Source organism: Aedes albopictus, chromosome 2 (genome assembly GCF_035046485.1).
Source record: "Aedes albopictus strain Foshan chromosome 2, AalbF5, whole genome shotgun sequence".
In the NCBI taxonomy this organism is placed as follows: domain Eukaryota; kingdom Metazoa; phylum Arthropoda; class Insecta; order Diptera; family Culicidae; genus Aedes; species Aedes albopictus.
Genome location: NC_085137.1, coordinates 180,994,786 through 181,014,283, shown reverse-complemented (window position 1 = coordinate 181,014,283; position 19,498 = coordinate 180,994,786). Strand labels below are relative to the sequence as shown.

At 40.6% G+C, this 19,498-nt stretch overlaps 2 protein-coding genes across 3 annotated transcripts in view; one reads left to right on the top strand and one right to left on the bottom strand.

Moving 5' to 3' along the window:
• Positions 1 to 2,144, top strand: part of LOC109409270 (ribonuclease Oy) — a 43,788-nt gene extending 41,644 nt beyond the window's left edge. For both annotated transcript variants that reach the window (XM_062850810.1, XM_019682691.3), the window contains exon 2: positions 820 to 2,144. In XM_062850810.1, coding sequence (XP_062706794.1) covers positions 820 to 1,711 — 892 coding nt within the window. In that variant the 3' untranslated portion in view covers positions 1,712 to 2,144. The remainder of the gene's footprint in view (positions 1 to 819) is intronic.
• LOC134287816 (UBX domain-containing protein 1-like) lies at positions 2,078 to 13,617 on the bottom strand. Its single transcript, XM_062850809.1, has 3 exons — positions 13,413 to 13,617; positions 12,762 to 13,361; positions 2,078 to 2,580 (listed from the first exon to the last, which is right to left on the bottom strand). The coding sequence occupies exons 1-3, from the start codon at positions 13,460 to 13,462 to the stop codon at positions 2,256 to 2,258; spliced, it is 975 nt and encodes a 324-aa protein (XP_062706793.1). The 5' UTR covers positions 13,463 to 13,617; the 3' UTR covers positions 2,078 to 2,255.
• Positions 13,618 to 19,498: the final 5,881 nt, after the last annotated feature.

The following is a 19,498-nucleotide window of genomic DNA, read 5'->3' as shown; positions in this document are numbered from 1 at the left end:
TGCGCTGTTTTGACAAAGTGGAATCAAACAACGTTATCTAACATTCTGATGACATTGACAACCGCTATATTGTGAATACATTGTGATGGTTGGCTGTGATCTGGGCTGTGATTGTGCCTCCTTATAGACATTTCAATAAAACCGAATGCGAATAACAAGTAGAGTCGTGCGGAGGACAAATGTTTCAAAACTCAAATGCAAGCGAAATACAGCTGCTTTTGGTTGGATTTACAGGTGTTTTGGATAGGTCATTTCGTACATACTTGCGTACGTCATATAAATGCTGAACGTGTGAAAATTTTGCACGAGCTATGCATCCGATTCCGAAATATCAATGAGTCAATATTTATCTGATCAGTGATAATTGTAGACCCACTCTTGAAAATGGCATGTAAATTTAAATCCACCAAAAGATTCGTTTGAGAAATAAGTTTTTGTACCTTCTATTCCCGCCCTCCAATACTTATTCATTTGAAAAAAATTGGATTCATTTTTGGTTATTTCAGACCCCTCTATCTTCGTAGGCTTTTATCTAATAAACTTTAAAAATCTGTATCCTCCCTCCTTGAAGTATACGTAATGGACAGGCCCTAAGAGCTACGGGAAGTTTTTGTAAACTTATTGTGATTATTTGCATTGGTTTCTCTGTAGATTTCACTGCAAACGTGATATTCTTCGAAGCAATAAATTGAGCTACAAATGACTTCTGACTTCAACATAAGACTATCGTCCAAACGTATATTGAACTGTTACCCATGTAACTTTCTCCCGTTGAGGGTTGATGTGCAGCTAATCTCTATCTTATCTTTCTAATTTCAGCTCATCAGAAGAAGATAGTTCTTCCGACGAAGATCAGAACGAAGCCCTGCTAGTGGAGGACCCGGAGTTCGACCTGCTTATATTCACCCAACGATGGCCCATAACGGCCTGCTACGAATGGCGCGAGAAAAGCCCAGATCACATCTGCGGATTGCCTTCAGCGCAGAATATTTGGACCATCCATGGAATCTGGCCCACCAAGCTAAACACCATAGGGCCCAGCTTTTGCAATAAGACTGCGGTTTTCAACGTCACGGAACTGGATCCCATCGAGAAGCAGCTAGAGCAGTTCTGGATCAACGTGGAGAAGAACAAGCCTTATGATTCTCTGTGGCGGCATGAATGGCTGAAGCACGGAACCTGCGCAGCAGCCGTAATGGTTCAGCTGAACACGGAGGACAAATATTTCGGTCAGGGCCTAACATGGCTACAACAACACTCGATGGCCGATGTGCTTGGAGAGGGAGGAATAAAGCCTGGTCAAAACTATACTGTGCTGGAGATTCGTCAAGTTTTGATAGATCGACTTCAGAAGAACATGGCCATAGAATGCTACCACGACAAGGAAACGAAACAGCAATTTTTAAACGAGATACGCGTGTGCTTCAACAAAAACCTAGAACTGGAAAACTGTGATGGAATATTGTTTGAGGATGTTTTTATCGATCAACCACAAGGCAAAATCATCACGAACTGTAATGTGAACAAGCCCGTATTCTATCCGGCAACGGTACCATTGTCGCGTTACGAGAAGACGCACATGTCTCCATTTGATCTACACACGAAATTTTTAGAAGAGTATAAACGACAGAAAGCAAAGGAAAACAAAAATATGAAAATTTTGGTCAATATCTACAAGCTTATTCAGCTGCTCAAGTGGTCAACGATGTGAAAAATGACGTAAACATTGCACTATCGAACTCGTCTTTCAGCTTGCTTCTATCAAGTTTTCAAGGACAAGGACTCATCATGCCGAACATAATTTCATTTTTATCAATTTTCACATAAATTAGGCTTACCAAATTACAATCAACGACTTTGACGTGTACCTTTAGACTACGAAACACACAACATACTGCTAATTCGGCTAACGAAATAAGCGGACAAGCAACCGTCTGTAAATAGCACCTTTTACAGTTATCGAAATTATCCGGAAACGAAATGACCTGAACCCATGCATAGTGTGATAAAAATACATTTAAACACCACAATCATGAAAGCTTTCTTTCAATTTTATTTAAATAAAAGTGACCAGCAGTGAGCTGAGATTTTTTTTTCTTTTTCATCTTTTAGACAAAACTAATAAACACTTAATTCCAAACCAATCCACTTGTTTTATTTTTATGATCCGCTTCCAACACATGTTCGTAATCTTGTACGACTCGTCCACAAATGCCACCGACGCCCTTTCAAATCACAAATTGACAGCTTCTCTCTCAGGGAGCCTTGGTCACGATTAGTACCGCCGATGGAACCAGCCCGAGCATTTCCAGCGAGTTGTCGTAGTCATCTCCACCGAACACTTTCCGCGGGAAGCTGGTCATCAGTCCGAACGGAGCCGACCCGTCGCCCAGCTTGAGCTGGACGAACAACCGGACGGCGGCCAGTTGCTCTTTGGCGTCGAAGGTTTCCACCAGGGTGCTACCGTCCAGCATGCGGACCTGGATGCGAGCATTGGTGTAGGTTTTCGGCGTGGCCGGTTTGTTCGGTTCCGTTGGGGTTGTGACCACAGGAGCTGGTGCTGCAGCAAGAGGGCTTTCCCTAGAGGGGTGGATTATGGATGGTATTTTGAATTGATGCCGTTAGGTAACAATCGGGAACTTTGGCTCAATTGGGATAAGATTCACAATGACGAGTTGTGTCTGATGTTAAAATATGATGTCTGTGTTAGGGAAAACTGCGAGAGCCGAATTATAAAGAAACATCGAACATATCGTCTTCTTAATGCTAGAACTAGGTAACTCGAAATTTGACGTTTTTGAGTTGAATATACCATTATATCGAGCTTTTTGAGCTCTATAATATATACAAAGACCGATGAAATACGATTATAAACGTCGAAAATATTCACTTTTTTCAAAACTAGGTATCTTAGTGTAGAATACAAGAACTGAGTGCTATAACTAGGTAACTAAGAAATGCATATCTATTTCCAACCGTATAGGTTAAAAGATATCAGATGCTTGGACGTGGAAATATTACTAGTCATTCTTTTGTTAGTAGATTGAAAATCTACTACTGCTTTTCATTTTAGGCCTTATAATATTCGGATTAATAAGATCGGTCTGTGCGATCTAATATACTGTGATGTCGTTTGTGTATAACAGTTGAACTGATCTAAGAAATAATAAATCGTCGTCAGGGCACTTCAGTTCTGGCGCTCAACCTGAAAACACCTATCCGTCTCAGTACCTCAGTACCATACCGAAACTACGCAGTTATTGTAAGTAGTGAGTTGGAAGCTTGAGTTGGAGCACAAAAGCTGGCGGCGAGAAAATAAAAAGTGATCTAGTGCTTACAACGAAACGCGTGTGCAAGTGATTTCATCATTGGTGTTACCGAAGAAGTTATCAAAAAAAGGAAGACTTTGGGTTGAATATTCAACCTACAAAAACTGTTGGTGATATCGCCAGCGTGGAAACATTTTTAGTAACCGACTACGCCATTTTAGTAGCGTCGGTCAATCGGTTTTAGATAAAGGCCATTGTTTAATTGCAGTAGCATACAATACCTTTAAATCTTTTAATAAAACGGCTTGGACTTGAAGACGTTGTGCAGGTTCCAGTGTTAAACTAAGAGTGATTTTCTATTTCCCCAGATTCAACGCACTAGTGCTCAAAGTGACAATCCTATAATTTAGGAATAACACCGTTCTATCAAACGCTTTCCGGGAATCATCACCAACCAAGTGGTCACGTGGTCAGTACCGCTGGGTGATCTGTACCTTCTGATCGGCTGGGACGTGCGTGGTTTGGATCGAGTCGGCCGAGAACTACCGGTCTTAGGAGAACGTACTTCAAGGTTACGACGCCAGGTAGCTGTTCGGCGTTATCAATTCTAGACTGGTCAAGAAAGTCGGCAAAGGCCAGACGCTACGCCATTGGACCATTTGGGTGAGTTCATTTTTCCTTATCCATTGAAAACGAGGGCATAAAAGAAGTATTATTTCATTGTGAATATCTATTGTTTCAACATACCGATTGTTCCAACATACCTATTGTTTCAACATGGCCACTTTAGGTATGACTACTACTATAGAGCCTTACCGTAGGGGAATTTCATTTGCCGTGTGGATGGAGCGACTTGACTTCTTTTTTGAGGATAACGGCATTCAAGAAAATGCACGTAAACCCAATTTTATTACTCTGGGTGGGCCAGTGATCTACAAAGAACTCAAATTATTGTACCCCAATACAAATATCGCCGAAGTGGATTATAAAGAAATGATCGCCAAGCTCAAAACAAGATTGGACAAAACCGAGTCCGACCTAATTCAGCGTTTTAAATTTAATAATCGTGTACAGCAGCCAGACGAGTCCTTAGAAGACTTCGTTTTATCGGTTAAATTACAGGCTGAATTTTGTTCGATTGTACGTCGTTTCCCGGAAAACCATTTCCCGGAAACCCGTTTCCCGGAAAGCCATTTCCCGGAATGTACCATTTCCCGGAAAACCATTTCCCGGAACGTACCATTTCCCGGAAAACCATTTCCCGGAAAACATGTTCAATATCAAAAAACAACATTTCTATTATTTTCATTATTTTGTAAAGATTTTTTTGCATAAAAATAATAAAGTTATGTACTAAATTCAATATGTATTAGTTTTTTATGACGAGAATTATGAATAATTGAAGTCTCTAAATTACGGTATGCCTCAACAGCTAATCGGAGGGACAAGAGCATTACCATTGTCTCTTTTCCAGTTTTTTGATCTTACGAATATCAAAGACTTCTTGTTGAAAGTATAGCAGTATAACTTTAAAGAACAGCCTATGTTTAAAAGAAGGGAAAATATTCGATGAAATAGTTAGCAGTTTGATCTCGATAAACACGAAAGAACGGCATATGCATAAAAGAAGGGAATATATCATATGGAAATATTGCTAGCTTAATGCCAACAACTATTCTTACAGTGTAACTAGAAAGAACAGCCTATGTTTAAAATAAGGGACAGTATTTGATGACAACATGGAGAGGTTAATGGTGACAACTATTTAAAAGATAACTCGGAAGAACAGCCTAGGTGTAAAAGAAGGGAAAATATCGATTGTTTAACATTTCGCCGAAAGCCATTTCGCGGAATTCCTTTTCGCGGTGTAACATTCCGCGTAATGACATTTGGCGGAATTAACCATTTCGCGGAATGCACCGTTTTACGGAAAATCGTTAATATGATACAAAAATTTAACTAATCGAGGGACTACATCATGATAAGATCTAAGATTCAAAACTCAAAATAACAAATGAAATATGGAATGTTTCATATCAACAATTAAATTTTTGTAAGGGTATACTTCGAAAGAACAGCTTATATATGAAAGAAGGAAAATTCTTCAATAATATTAATTTAGCAGTTGTTATTCTAAAAACAGCATATATGCTTATAACGCATATTTTTTTTTATCAAAGAACAGCCTTTGTTGTGAAGAAGGGCTGATATCTGATATCTGATCAATAGCATATCTGTAAAAAACAGCGTATGTTTGATAGGTAGGAAATCCTCTGTTACAAAAATAAGATTTGTTTTGATTTCTGTTATCATCAAAAGAAGGTGAAATCTTCTATAGATAATCGAATTTCATCGCCGCAAACTTAACAACACATACACAGCCTTTGATAAAGAAGACAAATGATGGAACATTTAGCAATTCGGTTGCCAAACTATAATTTTGCTGGAAAGAACAACCTTATTTGAAAGAAGGAAGAATCTCTGATGGAGTTACCAATATGCTTAAAAGTACAATCTATGTGACAACGATTGCTTTCGACCTGATGACGTCTGGCCTAATGGCCTTTGGCATTACGTTCAAAATTCTTGAGAACAGATTACGAATCAAACAAGGAAAATTTTTATCCAGGAAGGTATTAGATTTACAAACAATTAGTATAATCGGAGAGTTAAGGTTAAGCATAGTTAAAGTTAAAGAATTAAAGCAGAGAAAATAATTTGTCATTCTTTTTTTGCCAAATGTAAATTCGACACCAACATTTCAAAAGGGCGTAACTGCTTTTGGAATCATCACCTTCTTTTAAAGCTGTGGATCATGTGTTATGATTTCCATGTTTTTCACAACAAGTACCAGATGGGAAAAACTCTCCTCTTTCCGACAACCACGGTGGTTTGAGTGTAAGGGAGGCAGTACGACCTACAGCTTTGAAAGAAGGTATTACTTCCAAATGCAGTTACGCCCTTTTTAAATGTTGGTGCCGAATTTCTTGATTTTGATTTGACTGACCAAGCCATGCGGAAATTACACTGTTGATTCTTCTATCAAGGATGGAAGAAAATCACTTCAAGCGATAAATGATACAGGATACGAATAATCCAAGATAGCCTTGCTCTTTCAGTAGCATGAAGCCGCCGCCTCACACCGTACTCGTATCACAGAGCAATCAAAGCATCTGTTTGAACAACATGTCATATATACTGTATTCTTACCACCACTAGTATCCCCCAAATGAGTACAATGAATCAGTATACCAAATGCCTCCGCCATGGCAGGACGGCGAAGAATTCGCTCGTGTTTTACTTTCTATTATAATCACAACAGTAGGGTCCATCCCGTTGCACGAACAGCATCTCATGCACGGTTTATCGCGTGATGACCCGTTATCGGATCATGTTACAAGTCATGATAAATTTTATTCATCACAATTTAGGCCCTTTATGCACCCGTAAACCGCATTCATGATTAGAAATAATACCTTCATAAGCATATATTCAAGTTAAAGAAGTAAGAATGCTCCAAAAGTGAATGAAATCGCGAATTTATCATTTCGACTTCATGATAGCGATCGCATCGCGCCCGAACATGCCGAGCGAATCATTCTTCTAGGACCGTAGTTTGTTGTGATGCTTGACGACAAAATGTTATCATTGTTGCTATGATCGCACGATGCCGTTCAACCGCGACACATTCGAAATCTGATCATGATCACTAGATTTCCATCCTTGTCTTCTATCGTTTGCAAAATATTAAATTAGGTGAAATACTATTCCTCGAAATGGTATTCCGCGAAACAGTACATTCCGTCATTCTGCGAAATGGTGTTCGGCGAAAAGGTTCATTCCGGTAAATGTTACACTGCGAAAAAAAATCCGCGAAATGGTTTTCGGTGAAATGGTATACAACCAAAATATCTTATAAAATTGTTAGCAGCTTAATGTCAACAACTATTTTAGCAATTTAACTAGAAGGAACAGCCTATGCTAGAAAGAAGGGAAAATATGTGATGAAAACTTAGCAGTTTGATTTCGGCGGTGGTTTGATGCTGACAACTATTTTAACAAAAAACTCAAATGAATAGTCTTTGAAATAAGGAGAAATTTACTATTTGTGAGAATTACAATAATTGTAAAAATGACGGTCTCTTATGTATTCTGCAGAAAATGATTTTGTGTCCTTATCGATTACTCTTCTTCGAACATCAATACTGTCAAACATTATACAAGTATAATTCACTGCCATTATTTACAGAACACAAACGGAAAATTAATTTCAAATATTTTTTTTTCGGGAAATGGTGCATTCCGGGAAATGGTACATTCCGGGAAATGAATTTCCGGGGAATGGTCCATTCCGGGAAATGGATTTCCGGAAAACGTCTTTCCGGGAAACGGTTTTCCGGGAAATGGTTTTCCGGGAAATGGGGGACAACCTTTTGTTCATTCGGTGACTTTAAGGAGCTGGCGATCAGAGATCGATTAGTAGCCGGGGTAAGGGAAGTAGCATTGCAGCAGAGATTGCTAAATGAAGAAAACCTTACATTAAAAGTGGCTGAAAAAATCATCACCACTTGGGAAATGGCAGGGGCAAATGCCAGAATACCGTCAGTGTACCAGTAGCCGCTCATGACCCAATAGCCGCTCACTGTTGCAAAAATCAAGTTTCCACGCATAAATACCCCCTTTTCGTCGCTGATATTCTTGGACAATATAAATTAAATGAGAGCAAAGCCATTTTATGCAATATTTACCAAATAACATAAATTTTAAAAACAAAACAGTAGAATTTTTGAGCGGCTTTTGGACCCAAAAAAGCTGTAGGAAATTTTATGTGTTCCAATAGCCGCTCACGCAAAAAATACGTGAAAATTGTAAAAACTGTCGATTGTAGTACACAGTGTATTCAATCACTATTGTACACTCCCGCTGAACAGCAAAAAATAATTGTATAAACATAGAGTTGCAAAAATAATTCACTTTTCCGCAAAAGTCTATTTAAAAGATGGCATACTTTTGTCCGTGAGCGGAATTAGGACCACTTTGGTCTCACAAAAATTGTAATAAAATCATACTTTTATGAAAAGTTCTACATAAGTCTTGTTTTGTATCTGATTGTACTTAGATTAAACTAACTTAAAATGCAAAAACATTACAATTTGGCTTACCAGTCATTTAACAGATGATGTTTTTCTGCAAAACTGGCCTTAGATGAGCGGAATCTGGTACCCTGATGGTACTTGGTGTTCCCATTGTTGTGCAAGCCATGAACAAATTGGTGACAACTTTTTCGATGGCAAATCGTGAATGTGAGCAAGTGGCTTCAATGCGAGGCCAGGTTAAAAGCAGGTTAGGCTCAAGGCCCTATAGCCGGAGGTATCAAGACTACAATTCACCTAATAAGGATAGAAGAGTTGGGGAAAATTTCAGGCAGGGCAATTGGAGGAAAAGTCAGGAAAAGAAACGGCCTGATTATTCAGGATACACTTGTGATTTTTGCGGTGCCAAAGGGCATATTGAAAAAAAAAATGCTTCAGACTCAAAAATCTACGACGGGACGCCATTAACCTAGTGGAGTCACACAAGCCTGGACCTAGTACGGATACCCACTTAAATGAGCTGTTAAGCAGGATGACCACCAATGACTCCGACAGTGAAGACGAGAACGACGATAATGACACAGGTGAATTATCTTGTATGTTAGTGTCGTCCATAAATAAATTAAGTGAACCTTGCGTGATAGATTTAACCATTGATCGTAAAACAATTACCATGGAGGTTGATTGCGGTTCGGCCGTTTCCGTAATGAGCAAAAGCCAATACCTTGCTACTTTTAAGAAACCATTGCAAAAATCCACTAAACAGTTAATAGTTGTGAATGGATCTAAATTAAAAATTGAAGGGGAGGTTTCTGTGATGGTTAGATATAATGGTGCGGAGGCAGTACTAAAATTGTTGATTTTAGATTGCTCAAACGAATTTTTTCCTCTTTTTGGTCGGCCATGGTTAGATATTTTTTTCCCAAATTGGAGCCAATATTTTTCTAATGCTTCTGTAATTAACAATATGACGGTGCATAAAAATGCAAACTTAATTGAAGAAATTAGACAAAAATTCAGTGCGGTTTTCAAGAAAGATTTTTCTTCTCCCATTAAGGGTTTTGAGGCTCCAGTTTTCAAAAAGGCATACGACGTACCTTATAGGTTGAGGGATAAAGTTGTCAGTCATTTAGATAAATTGCAGAAAGAAAATGTAATAACACCGGTTGAAACGAGCGAATGGGCTTCGCCAGTAGTGGTGGTGATCAAAAAGAACAATGACATCAGGCTCGTCATTGATTGTAAAGTATCAATTAATAAACTAATTATCCCTCACACTTATCCTCTTCCGAAAGCACAAGATGTATTTGCTGGTTTGGCTGGATGTAAATGTTTTTGCTCGCTGGATTTGGAAGGAGCTTACACTCAATTATCCTTGTCGAAAAAGTCAGAAAAAATTATGGTGATTAACACCCTCAAAGGCCTTTATAGGTATCATAGACTGCCCCAAGGAGCCTCTTCTAGTGCGTCAATATTTCAGCAAGTAATGGAGCAAGTTTTGAGAGGAATTGAGTACGTTTATGTGTATCTTGATGTATATTAGATGATGTTTTAATAGCAGGTAAAGACCTAGAGGATTGTAAAAAGAAACTTATGTTAGTACTTGAAAGACTTTCGCAAGCGAACATCAAGATCAATTGGGAGAAGTGTAAATTTTTTGTTCCTGAGTTGAAATTTTCACGAAAACCTGTCAGCCTATGACCAAAGTTCCCACCGGGGTTGGTTACCCGATCTTCCCTAAGGTTGCTCGTAGTTTCCAGCCGGTACCACGAGGAAGTAGAGATAGGATTTGCTGGGCAGAAGCTTGTGGATCAAAATGGGATCTGTATTGCGCAGCATACCCAGCCTTTACCGTGGAATTCTTACAGGATTTTTTCAATTCTCCTTGTGCGATTTGTTCAGGACTTTCTCCTGGGTTTTTAAGGACTTTTTCCAAGTATACCTTCAGGAGTTCTTCTTGGGATTCCTCCAAGAATTCCTACTCTTTAAAGAATCTCTGCAGGAATTACTCCAGGCATTTCTCCACGATTTCCTTCCCAAATTCCTACAGGAATTCCATCGGAAATTCATCCAAGAATCTCTAAAAGTTACTCTAGGGTTTTTTTTTTCATGAATTCCTCCAGATTTTTTTTTTTTCCAGGAATACAGGATGTCCTCCAGGAATTAATCCAGAAACTTCTCCAGAGATTAATCTAGGGATTCCACCAGAGATTTCGCCAAGAATTTTCCAGAAATTGATCCAGGTATTCCTTCAGACATTTTCCGGGGATTTCTCCGGTAATTCATTCAAGGATTTCTTTCCGTTTCACGGAATTCTCAGGCAATTTCTCTTGTAATTCCTTCAGAAATTTCTCGGTATTTCTTCAAAATTCAATTCAGGGCTTTGTTTAGAGAGATCCTTCCATTTGTATTTCTTCAAAAAAATATTCAGAGGTTGTTTCAGAAATTTCAGGAATCTTTCCATCGTTACCAGAAAGAGAAAAATAATTTCTCAAGGAGTGCCTCCAGAAACACCTGCATTTTTTATTTTATTTTATTTTTTTTTTTGAAATGCTTAAAGGATTTCCAGAAGAATTCCTCCAGCGAATTGTATTGGAATTCTTTTAGACAATTTAAGAGCGATCCATACAGGAGCCAGGCGATTTTCCCAAGAATCCAGGAATACTTTTACAATTTTCTCCTTGCTTTAGGAGTTCATCCACGAATTTGTTCAGAAATCCATCCATGAATTCCTTAACGAATACTTTCTGCATCTCCTGCGAAAGAATTCCTTCAGAAATTCATCCAGCGATTTCAGGAATCTCCTGAGATTTTTTTCCTCATGAGATCCTCTATAGATTTCTTCAGGAACTCCTCGAGAGATGTTTTGAGGGTGTTCCTTCATAAATTCCTACAGGGATTCTTCTATCTAAAAAAAAATGTCAAGAGATTCCTTCACAATTCCCCCCGAGAATGCCTCACCTTCAGTGATTTTTTTGGACTTATCCCAAGATTCTTTTAAGAATTCCAACAAGGATTTCCTTCCAAAACTTGTTGCAGAGATTTCTCCAGAAATTTTTCCAAGAAGTCGCCTAAAAATTTTCTAGTGATTCCTTTGGAAATCTCTTCAGCAGTTTCTTCAAGAATTTACTCAGGGATTCGATCAAGATTTCTTATTGTAATGTTTTATTTGATTAAAACATAAAGAAACGTTTATTTGCGATTATAATGGTTTACATTTTCACCCGCGTTCTCATTCTATCTGAGTCCAACTGTGTTGCCTACTGTCAAAATATAAACCTCACAACGAGGGGTGGCCGGATGAAACTTACATATGTCACACTTATGAAAATTCCTCCAGGGATCTTTCAGGAATTCACTAAAGGAAGATTCTATCGAAATTCTCCCAGGGATTCCTCCCGGAAGTTTTCTGAGGAATACACCAGGAATTGCTCTAGAAATTCATTCAGTAATTTATTTTTGTAAACACTCCAGCGATTCGTTCAGGAATTCCTTTAGATGAATTCAAGGATTTTTCCAAGGATTCCTTTACTTCAGAATTCTCCGGGAATACCTCCAGGTATTCCTCAAGGGATTCTCTGCAAGAATTTCTACGGCGTTTCATCGAAGGTTTCCTCCAGTGATAGTTTCAAGGCTTTCACGAGATTCCTGAGTTGAGTATATGCAGTATAATATACTTAGAAAAAAAAACTGCCTTTAAGGGAATTCCGGCAACGATGTACTTGTAACAACACAACTGAATGTTTATTCTTAGAGAAATACAGATCCAGGACATTCCAAGATTGCTAATAGGCATCCCTAGACGCAATTGAATTTTTGTTATCCTTCGAAAAATGGTAATAGAAAATGTTTCAATGGCCTGTGAAAATATTTTGCACTTACATCAGGCCCACTGAAGGCTTGTGAGTGAATGCTTATATTTGTTTTTAAACATGTATTAAATGAAGTTTCGAACAGGATTGAATGGATGAATTATGTGTGAAATTATGAAACAAAAAATCCAAAGCCCACGTGAGATTTGAACCCTTGTATGCTAGACGAGAACGAGTGCTTTACCAACTCGACACCAACATTTCAAAAGGGCGTAACTGCTTTTGGAATCATCACCTTCTTTTAAAGCTGTGGATCATGTGTTATGATTTCCATGTTTTTCACAACAAGTACCAGATGGGAAAAACTCTGCTCTTTCCGACAACCACGGTGGTTTGAGTGTAAGGGAGGCCGTACGACCTACAGCTTTGAAAGAAGGTATTACTTCCAAATGCAGTTACGCCCTTTTGAAATGTTGGTGCCGAACTAAGCATTCGAGCCAATTGATAGCACGACGTCTGTTGTTACTAGCAAATTCAAATCCATAATAGAGAATTGTCAGTTATGTAATGGTTTCATTCGCACTTACCCAGCTTGCTTCGCCCTCCTGGCGGCCTTATCGGCCTCGATCTGCGCCTTCACCCTGTCGCGGGCCGCCTTCTCCTCCATCTTCTCCCGCCGCCGCTGTTCCATCACTTTCTTCATTTCCTGTTCCTCGAGCTTGCGCTTAGCCTCCAGCATATCCTTGCCGGACTTGATCCGGAGCCGCTCCCGTTCCTGCGCTTCCTTCTTTTCGTTGTCCTCCCGCTCCTGGCGCTTCCGTTTCATCTTCTCCTCCAGCAGTGCCAGCTGCGCTTTCTTCTCCTCTTCGGTCAGCGGTTTCTTCTCTTCGGTAGATTCGGAAAAGCTACTGTGCTGCGTTTTGGCCGCATGGAATTCCACTTCGTCCTGGGATTTGAACAGTTTACCGCACTCGTCGCACTTGAGGGACTTGGCCACCGCAGCCGTTTCTTCAGTGGTGGCAGCCGGAGCCGCATCCGACGATGCCGATCCTTCGGCCGGCGGTTGTTGCTCCACTGCGGAAGTCGATTCGCCACTTGCCGAGGGGATGTCCTCGTCGGCATGCGCCAACAGCCATTCCATGGCTGCTTCCACACCCTTGTTGTTGGTGACCTGAAGGGCCCGTTCGCTGGAAGTGTTCATGTCAGACGAAATCGAATAAAAACCAAAATATACTTACGCCTTCTCCTTGGGAAATCCCATATCCACCAGGGTTTGGATGTCGGACATTGTGCGAACTTTAAATCGACTCTAAACCTCTCTAAACTACTGTGAACAAATCTACCGAAACGGTGGTAATCTGCACAAAACTTTTGATCGGAAGAACCGCTGAGCTGTGTTTTTGCCGTTTCTGCTGCGAAAGGCGACGGCGAGATGACAGGACAGGATGGATGTTGTTGATGACCGGAATAGAGACTTAGGGGTGTCGCAAAGTAATCGACTATTCTAATTTGACGATTAAGTATTTCAATAAGCCATCCCTTATTTTGCAGTTTTTATTGGGGACTACGAAGGTGATGAGCCGGGAAACACTCTTTCTTCCTACGGGGTTTCTTATGGGAGTATGAGTGAAAAAAAAGCAAAAAATCTTCCCTCCTTCACTTTCTCACAGAAAACCGCAAACAAAATCATCACCTTCGTAGTCCCCAATTGCGATTTTTATTCGAATTAAGTTTTGTTGCGTAAACGACCAGCTGGTGGACCGAGAACAAAAGACCTTTATGGTAAACATTCACGGAACTACAAATCAACCCAAATTTAAGTTGTTTTGACGCAATCCCGGTCTTCCGTGGAATAACTCAAATTTGCGTCAAACAGCGAAAGTGGTGAGTGAGTAGTTCTCGTTTGAGAGCGGCAAAAAAATTAACCCACTGGTAAGTTATTTTCACCCAACGGAGGCCTCAAATGACGCAAATTTGGGTTAACTCAAGAAAACCCAAATTTGGCTTCTTCCACGGAAGAGCAGCGGATGCGTCGGTGCTTCTCTCTTTGTTTTCGACAACATTGCGGTGGGGCGAGGGAGAAAACAACCCAACTTTGAGTTAAAACTAAAAGCAGTTTAGCCAAATTTGAGTTTTTAAAACTTATTCTTTGGGTTTTAATATTTTTCCGTGTTGAGACGGCCGGCAAAAACTGTCGTATTATTGCCCATGGGCGAGTTGCAAAAACCCTGCGACTGAGATTGAAAGCGAAATCGAAAGCGAAATATTGTGGATTTAACCAGGGGGAATGACACTTCCTTTTCTAACCGAAATCAAACCGGTCAAACACGTACGTGACCGCATCACCTCACATGCACACGCTAACCTGAAACTACCCATCGACTGGGTCGATTCGACCCGGATTTTCATGTTGTTAGCAGTTGTCATAATCCGGGTAACCCGAAAACCCAGATTCGTTGAATTTGGGTAAAGATCTGGGTAATCGGCACTTTGTCACTTTTCAGCTTGAGAATATGGCAGCGGTCAGGAGAACGCTGAAAACTATGAATGTTTTCGCGAAAAATATGCCGATAAATGACGGGAAAACAGTGGAATTATTCCGGGGAACTGTTTTCCAGCATCAGGTAAGTGAACAGCACATGGAAATTAAGAGCTTTTTATTTAAAATCTAAATTGAAAATAAATTAACAAAATCAAGGCCCCGGAGGAGCTGGGTATCGTTTACCCAGATTTTGCCACCAACATCGGTAACCCAGATTTGAGTAAAGGTGCCTTTACTAAGTTTAGAGTAACTGCAGTTTTGCTCAGTCTGGGTCGCTTTGACACCAATCTGGGTAACTGAGGGTTAGCGTGCAGTGTGACTGAATCCCATTCACGCACAAAATCATGTTGAGGTGAAATTTTGCATCGCCAACAATAGCCAAGCAAAATAATCATTGGAATATTTTGTTTTCAATTTATTTTGGACAGTATAGGAGAAGAAAATGCTGCTCGGAGTGAATTTTGGCTTCAGAATTTATCTCGGATAGCAATACTTTCCTCGTTTTAGGTAACGTAATCAAACGGGCTACAACTGACAGCTCAGTTGGGCTGCACTTGACGTTGCTTTTTTTCCTCTTCGCAAGTCTCGTCTCAGATATAGACTAGTAGAGTTGAATATAATCGGTATTTCCGTATCATAATGGTTTCGGGCGGAAAACGTAAATTTAATATTCGTCGCTCGTTAAAAATCTAACACCTTGTAAACAAGCTCGCTGAACTGTCAGACAAAGTGAGGTTAGATCAGGTGCTTGCAGTACCCTATAATCTCAACACCGTTAAAGGAGCGTCCATAAATTACGTCACGCAAAAATTGTCCATTTCCACCCCCTCTCCCCTATGTCACACTTTTTGTATGAGACCTCTGAATTTTTTGTATGGGTCGACACACTTCGCTGAAGCCCCCCCCCCCCCTTCAAGCGTGAAGTTATTTGTGGAAGCAAATCAAATATTTAGGGTTCATTCAAATATTACCCAGGTAACCACTAAGCATTTGAATAAGCCGTGTATCAGCCCGTATCACGCATTTCAACTGCTTGCTGCCCTACATAAGCAGTTCGAATGCATAGCTGCCTTGAGTTAGCATAAGCTGTGCTGCTCAAAAGCTTTCGGCTGTTAATTAGCATTTCAACTGCTTGAAGTGGTTTCACTTGGGAGCATACAGAATGCTTTTCAACTGCTCTTTAAATGCTAGGAGCAAAAAGGTTGGGAGATATGTTACGCATTTGGCAACACATTTTGTCTCTCTCTTACAGAGCCTATGCTTCTGTTTACAAATTTGTGTATCTTATTTGTTTCTTCATTTTCCGCTACTCATCCAAAAGCACCAAAGAAAACATTACTGCAGCTGGATTGGATTGGGAACTTGTCCTTTAAAAAATCACCAATTATTTATCATTTCGTCGAAAAATATGTGCCGAATAGGTGGATGCTTTGGTGGATCATAGGATTGTTTGAAAGAGGAAAGAAACAATCTCATTCCACAGATATTTAAAAGAAGGGATCGTAATGCTCTACCACAATGAAATATCTCAATGAAAACAAGTTTTGGATGTTGAATCTGAAGCTGTTATCGAATCATTCTTTATATTGGCGATTAAATCAACGCACGCCACCGGGACAGCTTTAGCATCGTGGATCAGGAGCAACAGAATCCGAAGCAGATATGATTAATCAATCTCCGGATCATAAGTTCAAACCTACATCACTACAAAAATCAGCAAAAAAGTACCACCTAGCACCGGCTGGAATATGGAAGGACGATGAAGCGGGGAAGCAGGCTGAGAGAACGAGAAGCAGACGTCAATCTATTTTTGTTTTTTTTGCTCGACGAGGCGTTACGCTTCTTTGACATTTCGTCACGACGTTCCTGAAGGGATAGCACTAAGACAGCCCGTTATTTTGCCAAAACCTGCTGTGAGGTAGCACTATAGGCGCATATACGGCTAATTAGCATTAAACGCCTTGTCGTAAAGGCTACTATAATGCTGAAGGAATGCTATTTTAAATGCTTACTGGTTACTTGGGTACATAACGCAAAATTTGGCAATCCTAGACCCCCTCCCTCCCCCACGTAACAAATTTTGTATGGAAAATTTTGAAACTTTGTATGAAGCGTAACACGAAGCCAGACCCCTCCCTCCCCCCTTTGCGTTACGTAATATTTGAACGAATCCTTATCTCAACATTCTTAACACCGCTAGCCATCATGGTTTCCCATAGCGGAAATCATCATGGTTACGGGTCGCAAGCCCCGGTAAAGTGTGGAACGTTTTGATGGCTGTGATCCCTGACCATCATGTAATCAAAATCCCAGGGATACTCAAGTGACCATACTGTTGGGCTGTGGGGGTTGCGTGTGTGGGGTGCATATATTGACAAGCATTGCTATGGACGAGGGGCGAATCACTAGCGCATTTTCGATTCAGCCTTGCGTATTGACATACGCATTGGCGCATTTTGTTACGCATTAGCGTATTAAGGTACGCATTTCTAAAATTGAACAACACCTGTCAAAACTTTACAGCATGCACTTTTCAACGCATTGATAAAATTATGCGTATTTTTATACGCATTGACAAAAAAAAACTTGCATTTTTCTACGCATTGATAGAAAACACGCATTTTTCTACGCATTGATAGAAAACGCGCATTTTTATGCGCATTGGTGGAAGGCTCGCATTTTTAAACGCATTGATAAATAACACGCATTTTCCTACGCATTGGCGTATTTTTCAACAAATTATGTATTAAAACTCCAAAAAATCGTCATGCATTCCTGTGCATTTTTCAACGCATTGGATATTTTGGCGCATTTTTCAACGCATTACATTTTCAAATGCATTTTTCAACGCATTGGAGCATTTTGTAACGCATTTTCATCAAAACGCATTTTCGATTCAGTTGTTTTGGAAGTGATCCGCCCCTCGGCTATGGATCGTTAGGGCTGAGTAGGAGCGGGGAATGGATCTACGATTGCTTGCGATTATACCTACTGGTATAGTCGTGGTTCAACAGTGGTGGCGCCGATTTTCGCTTATGTTCGGCCTAGGTGGTTTGTTTAGGTGGTGCGGGCAGGTCTGTATGTACTTCGTACGTGCAGTGCGTACGGCTTCAGCATTGTGGTTACTTGAGTAGTGCAGGATAATTGGGTTTGGGACTGAGGGGGTCGTCATTGATTCTGCCGACACCATTGAGTGCTCATTGTTGGCGGTTGTGTTGGTGACGATTTCTTCAGCTTTATAATCTCATTTATACCACGCACAAACTTTGGGAAGAGGGACTGCTTTGTAATGCAAGAGAGGGATTTAAACTCTGCGTTACGGGTTGGGTGAGGTCATGCAGATATAAGCAACCCAGGTGACCGTGCGGCTCGGGCCGTGATACATGAATGAGTGCGGTGTGGGTGAGGTGCGCTGCCCTGTGGGTGCAGGTCAGTCCGGGTTGGAGTGGAAAGAGACCCTTCCTCTACTCTAGGTCGGTTTCGGTTGTAAGGGCGGGGTAGTGTTTGTCTTATTTGTGACGTGTTGTGCGTGATTTGCGGCCCGAGCTGCGTGGTTACTTGGGAAGTATTGTGCTCTGTAATCTATATTTTGGTTTTAAGGTGAAGGTATGGCTGGGCTGTGCCTCGGATTTGTTGGGCGCAGGTCGGGAGAGCTGGAGGCGGATTGTGCTGGAGGGTTTGCTCGATTGGTTATTCACTGGTGGTGGCCAGTCGATCGACTGTTCGCGCAGCCTGTCATTTGGTTCTTGGAATTTGTGCTCTCGAGATTCGGGGCGTTGCTTCATTGTATCTTCGCTTTAATATTGTCGGGCCGCCACCAAACCGGACTTCGCACAATCAAGTCGCGACGCGACCCAACTCGCGACGTTTTTGAATCATGTCAAAAGTAGTGCGCATCTATCCCGTTGTTGTCAGCAACTCAGCGCACTAGATGCGAAACAGTTGCGACACTTGCGAACCAAGAAAATGGCAATTTTTGATTGAATGGCTGTCTTGATTCCAACCGGATAGACAATACTTATATTCCTTGTTTAATTAACTGACTATTATGTACAGGCGCTTAACTCATTCTATTTCATAGATTGCCAGATTTAAGGGTAATGGTTCAATAGGGTGTTAGCAATCAGAGTGGATTAGAACGAGTTAACGCCTACAATACACCAACACTAACACACATACACCAATACTTACACGCACACATGCACCTACAACTAGCTGTAAAAGACCAGTGGGCGGGACAATGGTGCCTACCCAACAGTTGTAGGTGGGGTGTTTGGCTTAGCTACATGACTTGGTCCGGCAAGCCCATAAACATCAATTGGTAGACGTATTGCCTAGTGAAAAGACAACGCAGATGGGCGAAAGCCAGGGGATGCGTTGATAATAGCAGAATAGCAGAATCCTTATCTCAACATTCTTTAGCGGTCTTTAGCGAGAGCGATATTAAATATCGATTTTTTTTAAATGCGTGACATCACTATTTTTAACAAACTCCCCGATTTATGACAGTTTGATGGAAATTACCAGGCCCTTTTGATAATCTTCCCGTTGGCCGTTTGCGTTTTTGCGTGTATCAATAGAATTCTGCAAGGTGACGTCACGAATGAACGTTCGGTTCATTCTCGTTCGTCCCTTCCTTTTCCCTCTCACGCGAATTTTGACATTTTCCGGTGGTTTGTTTTGATTCCCATTCGTTGCCGTTCTTTTCTCTCTCAGAGAGAAAATTGAGGTTAAATTTCGATGCAAAACTCTATTTGTCAACACCAAAATCAAAACAAACGA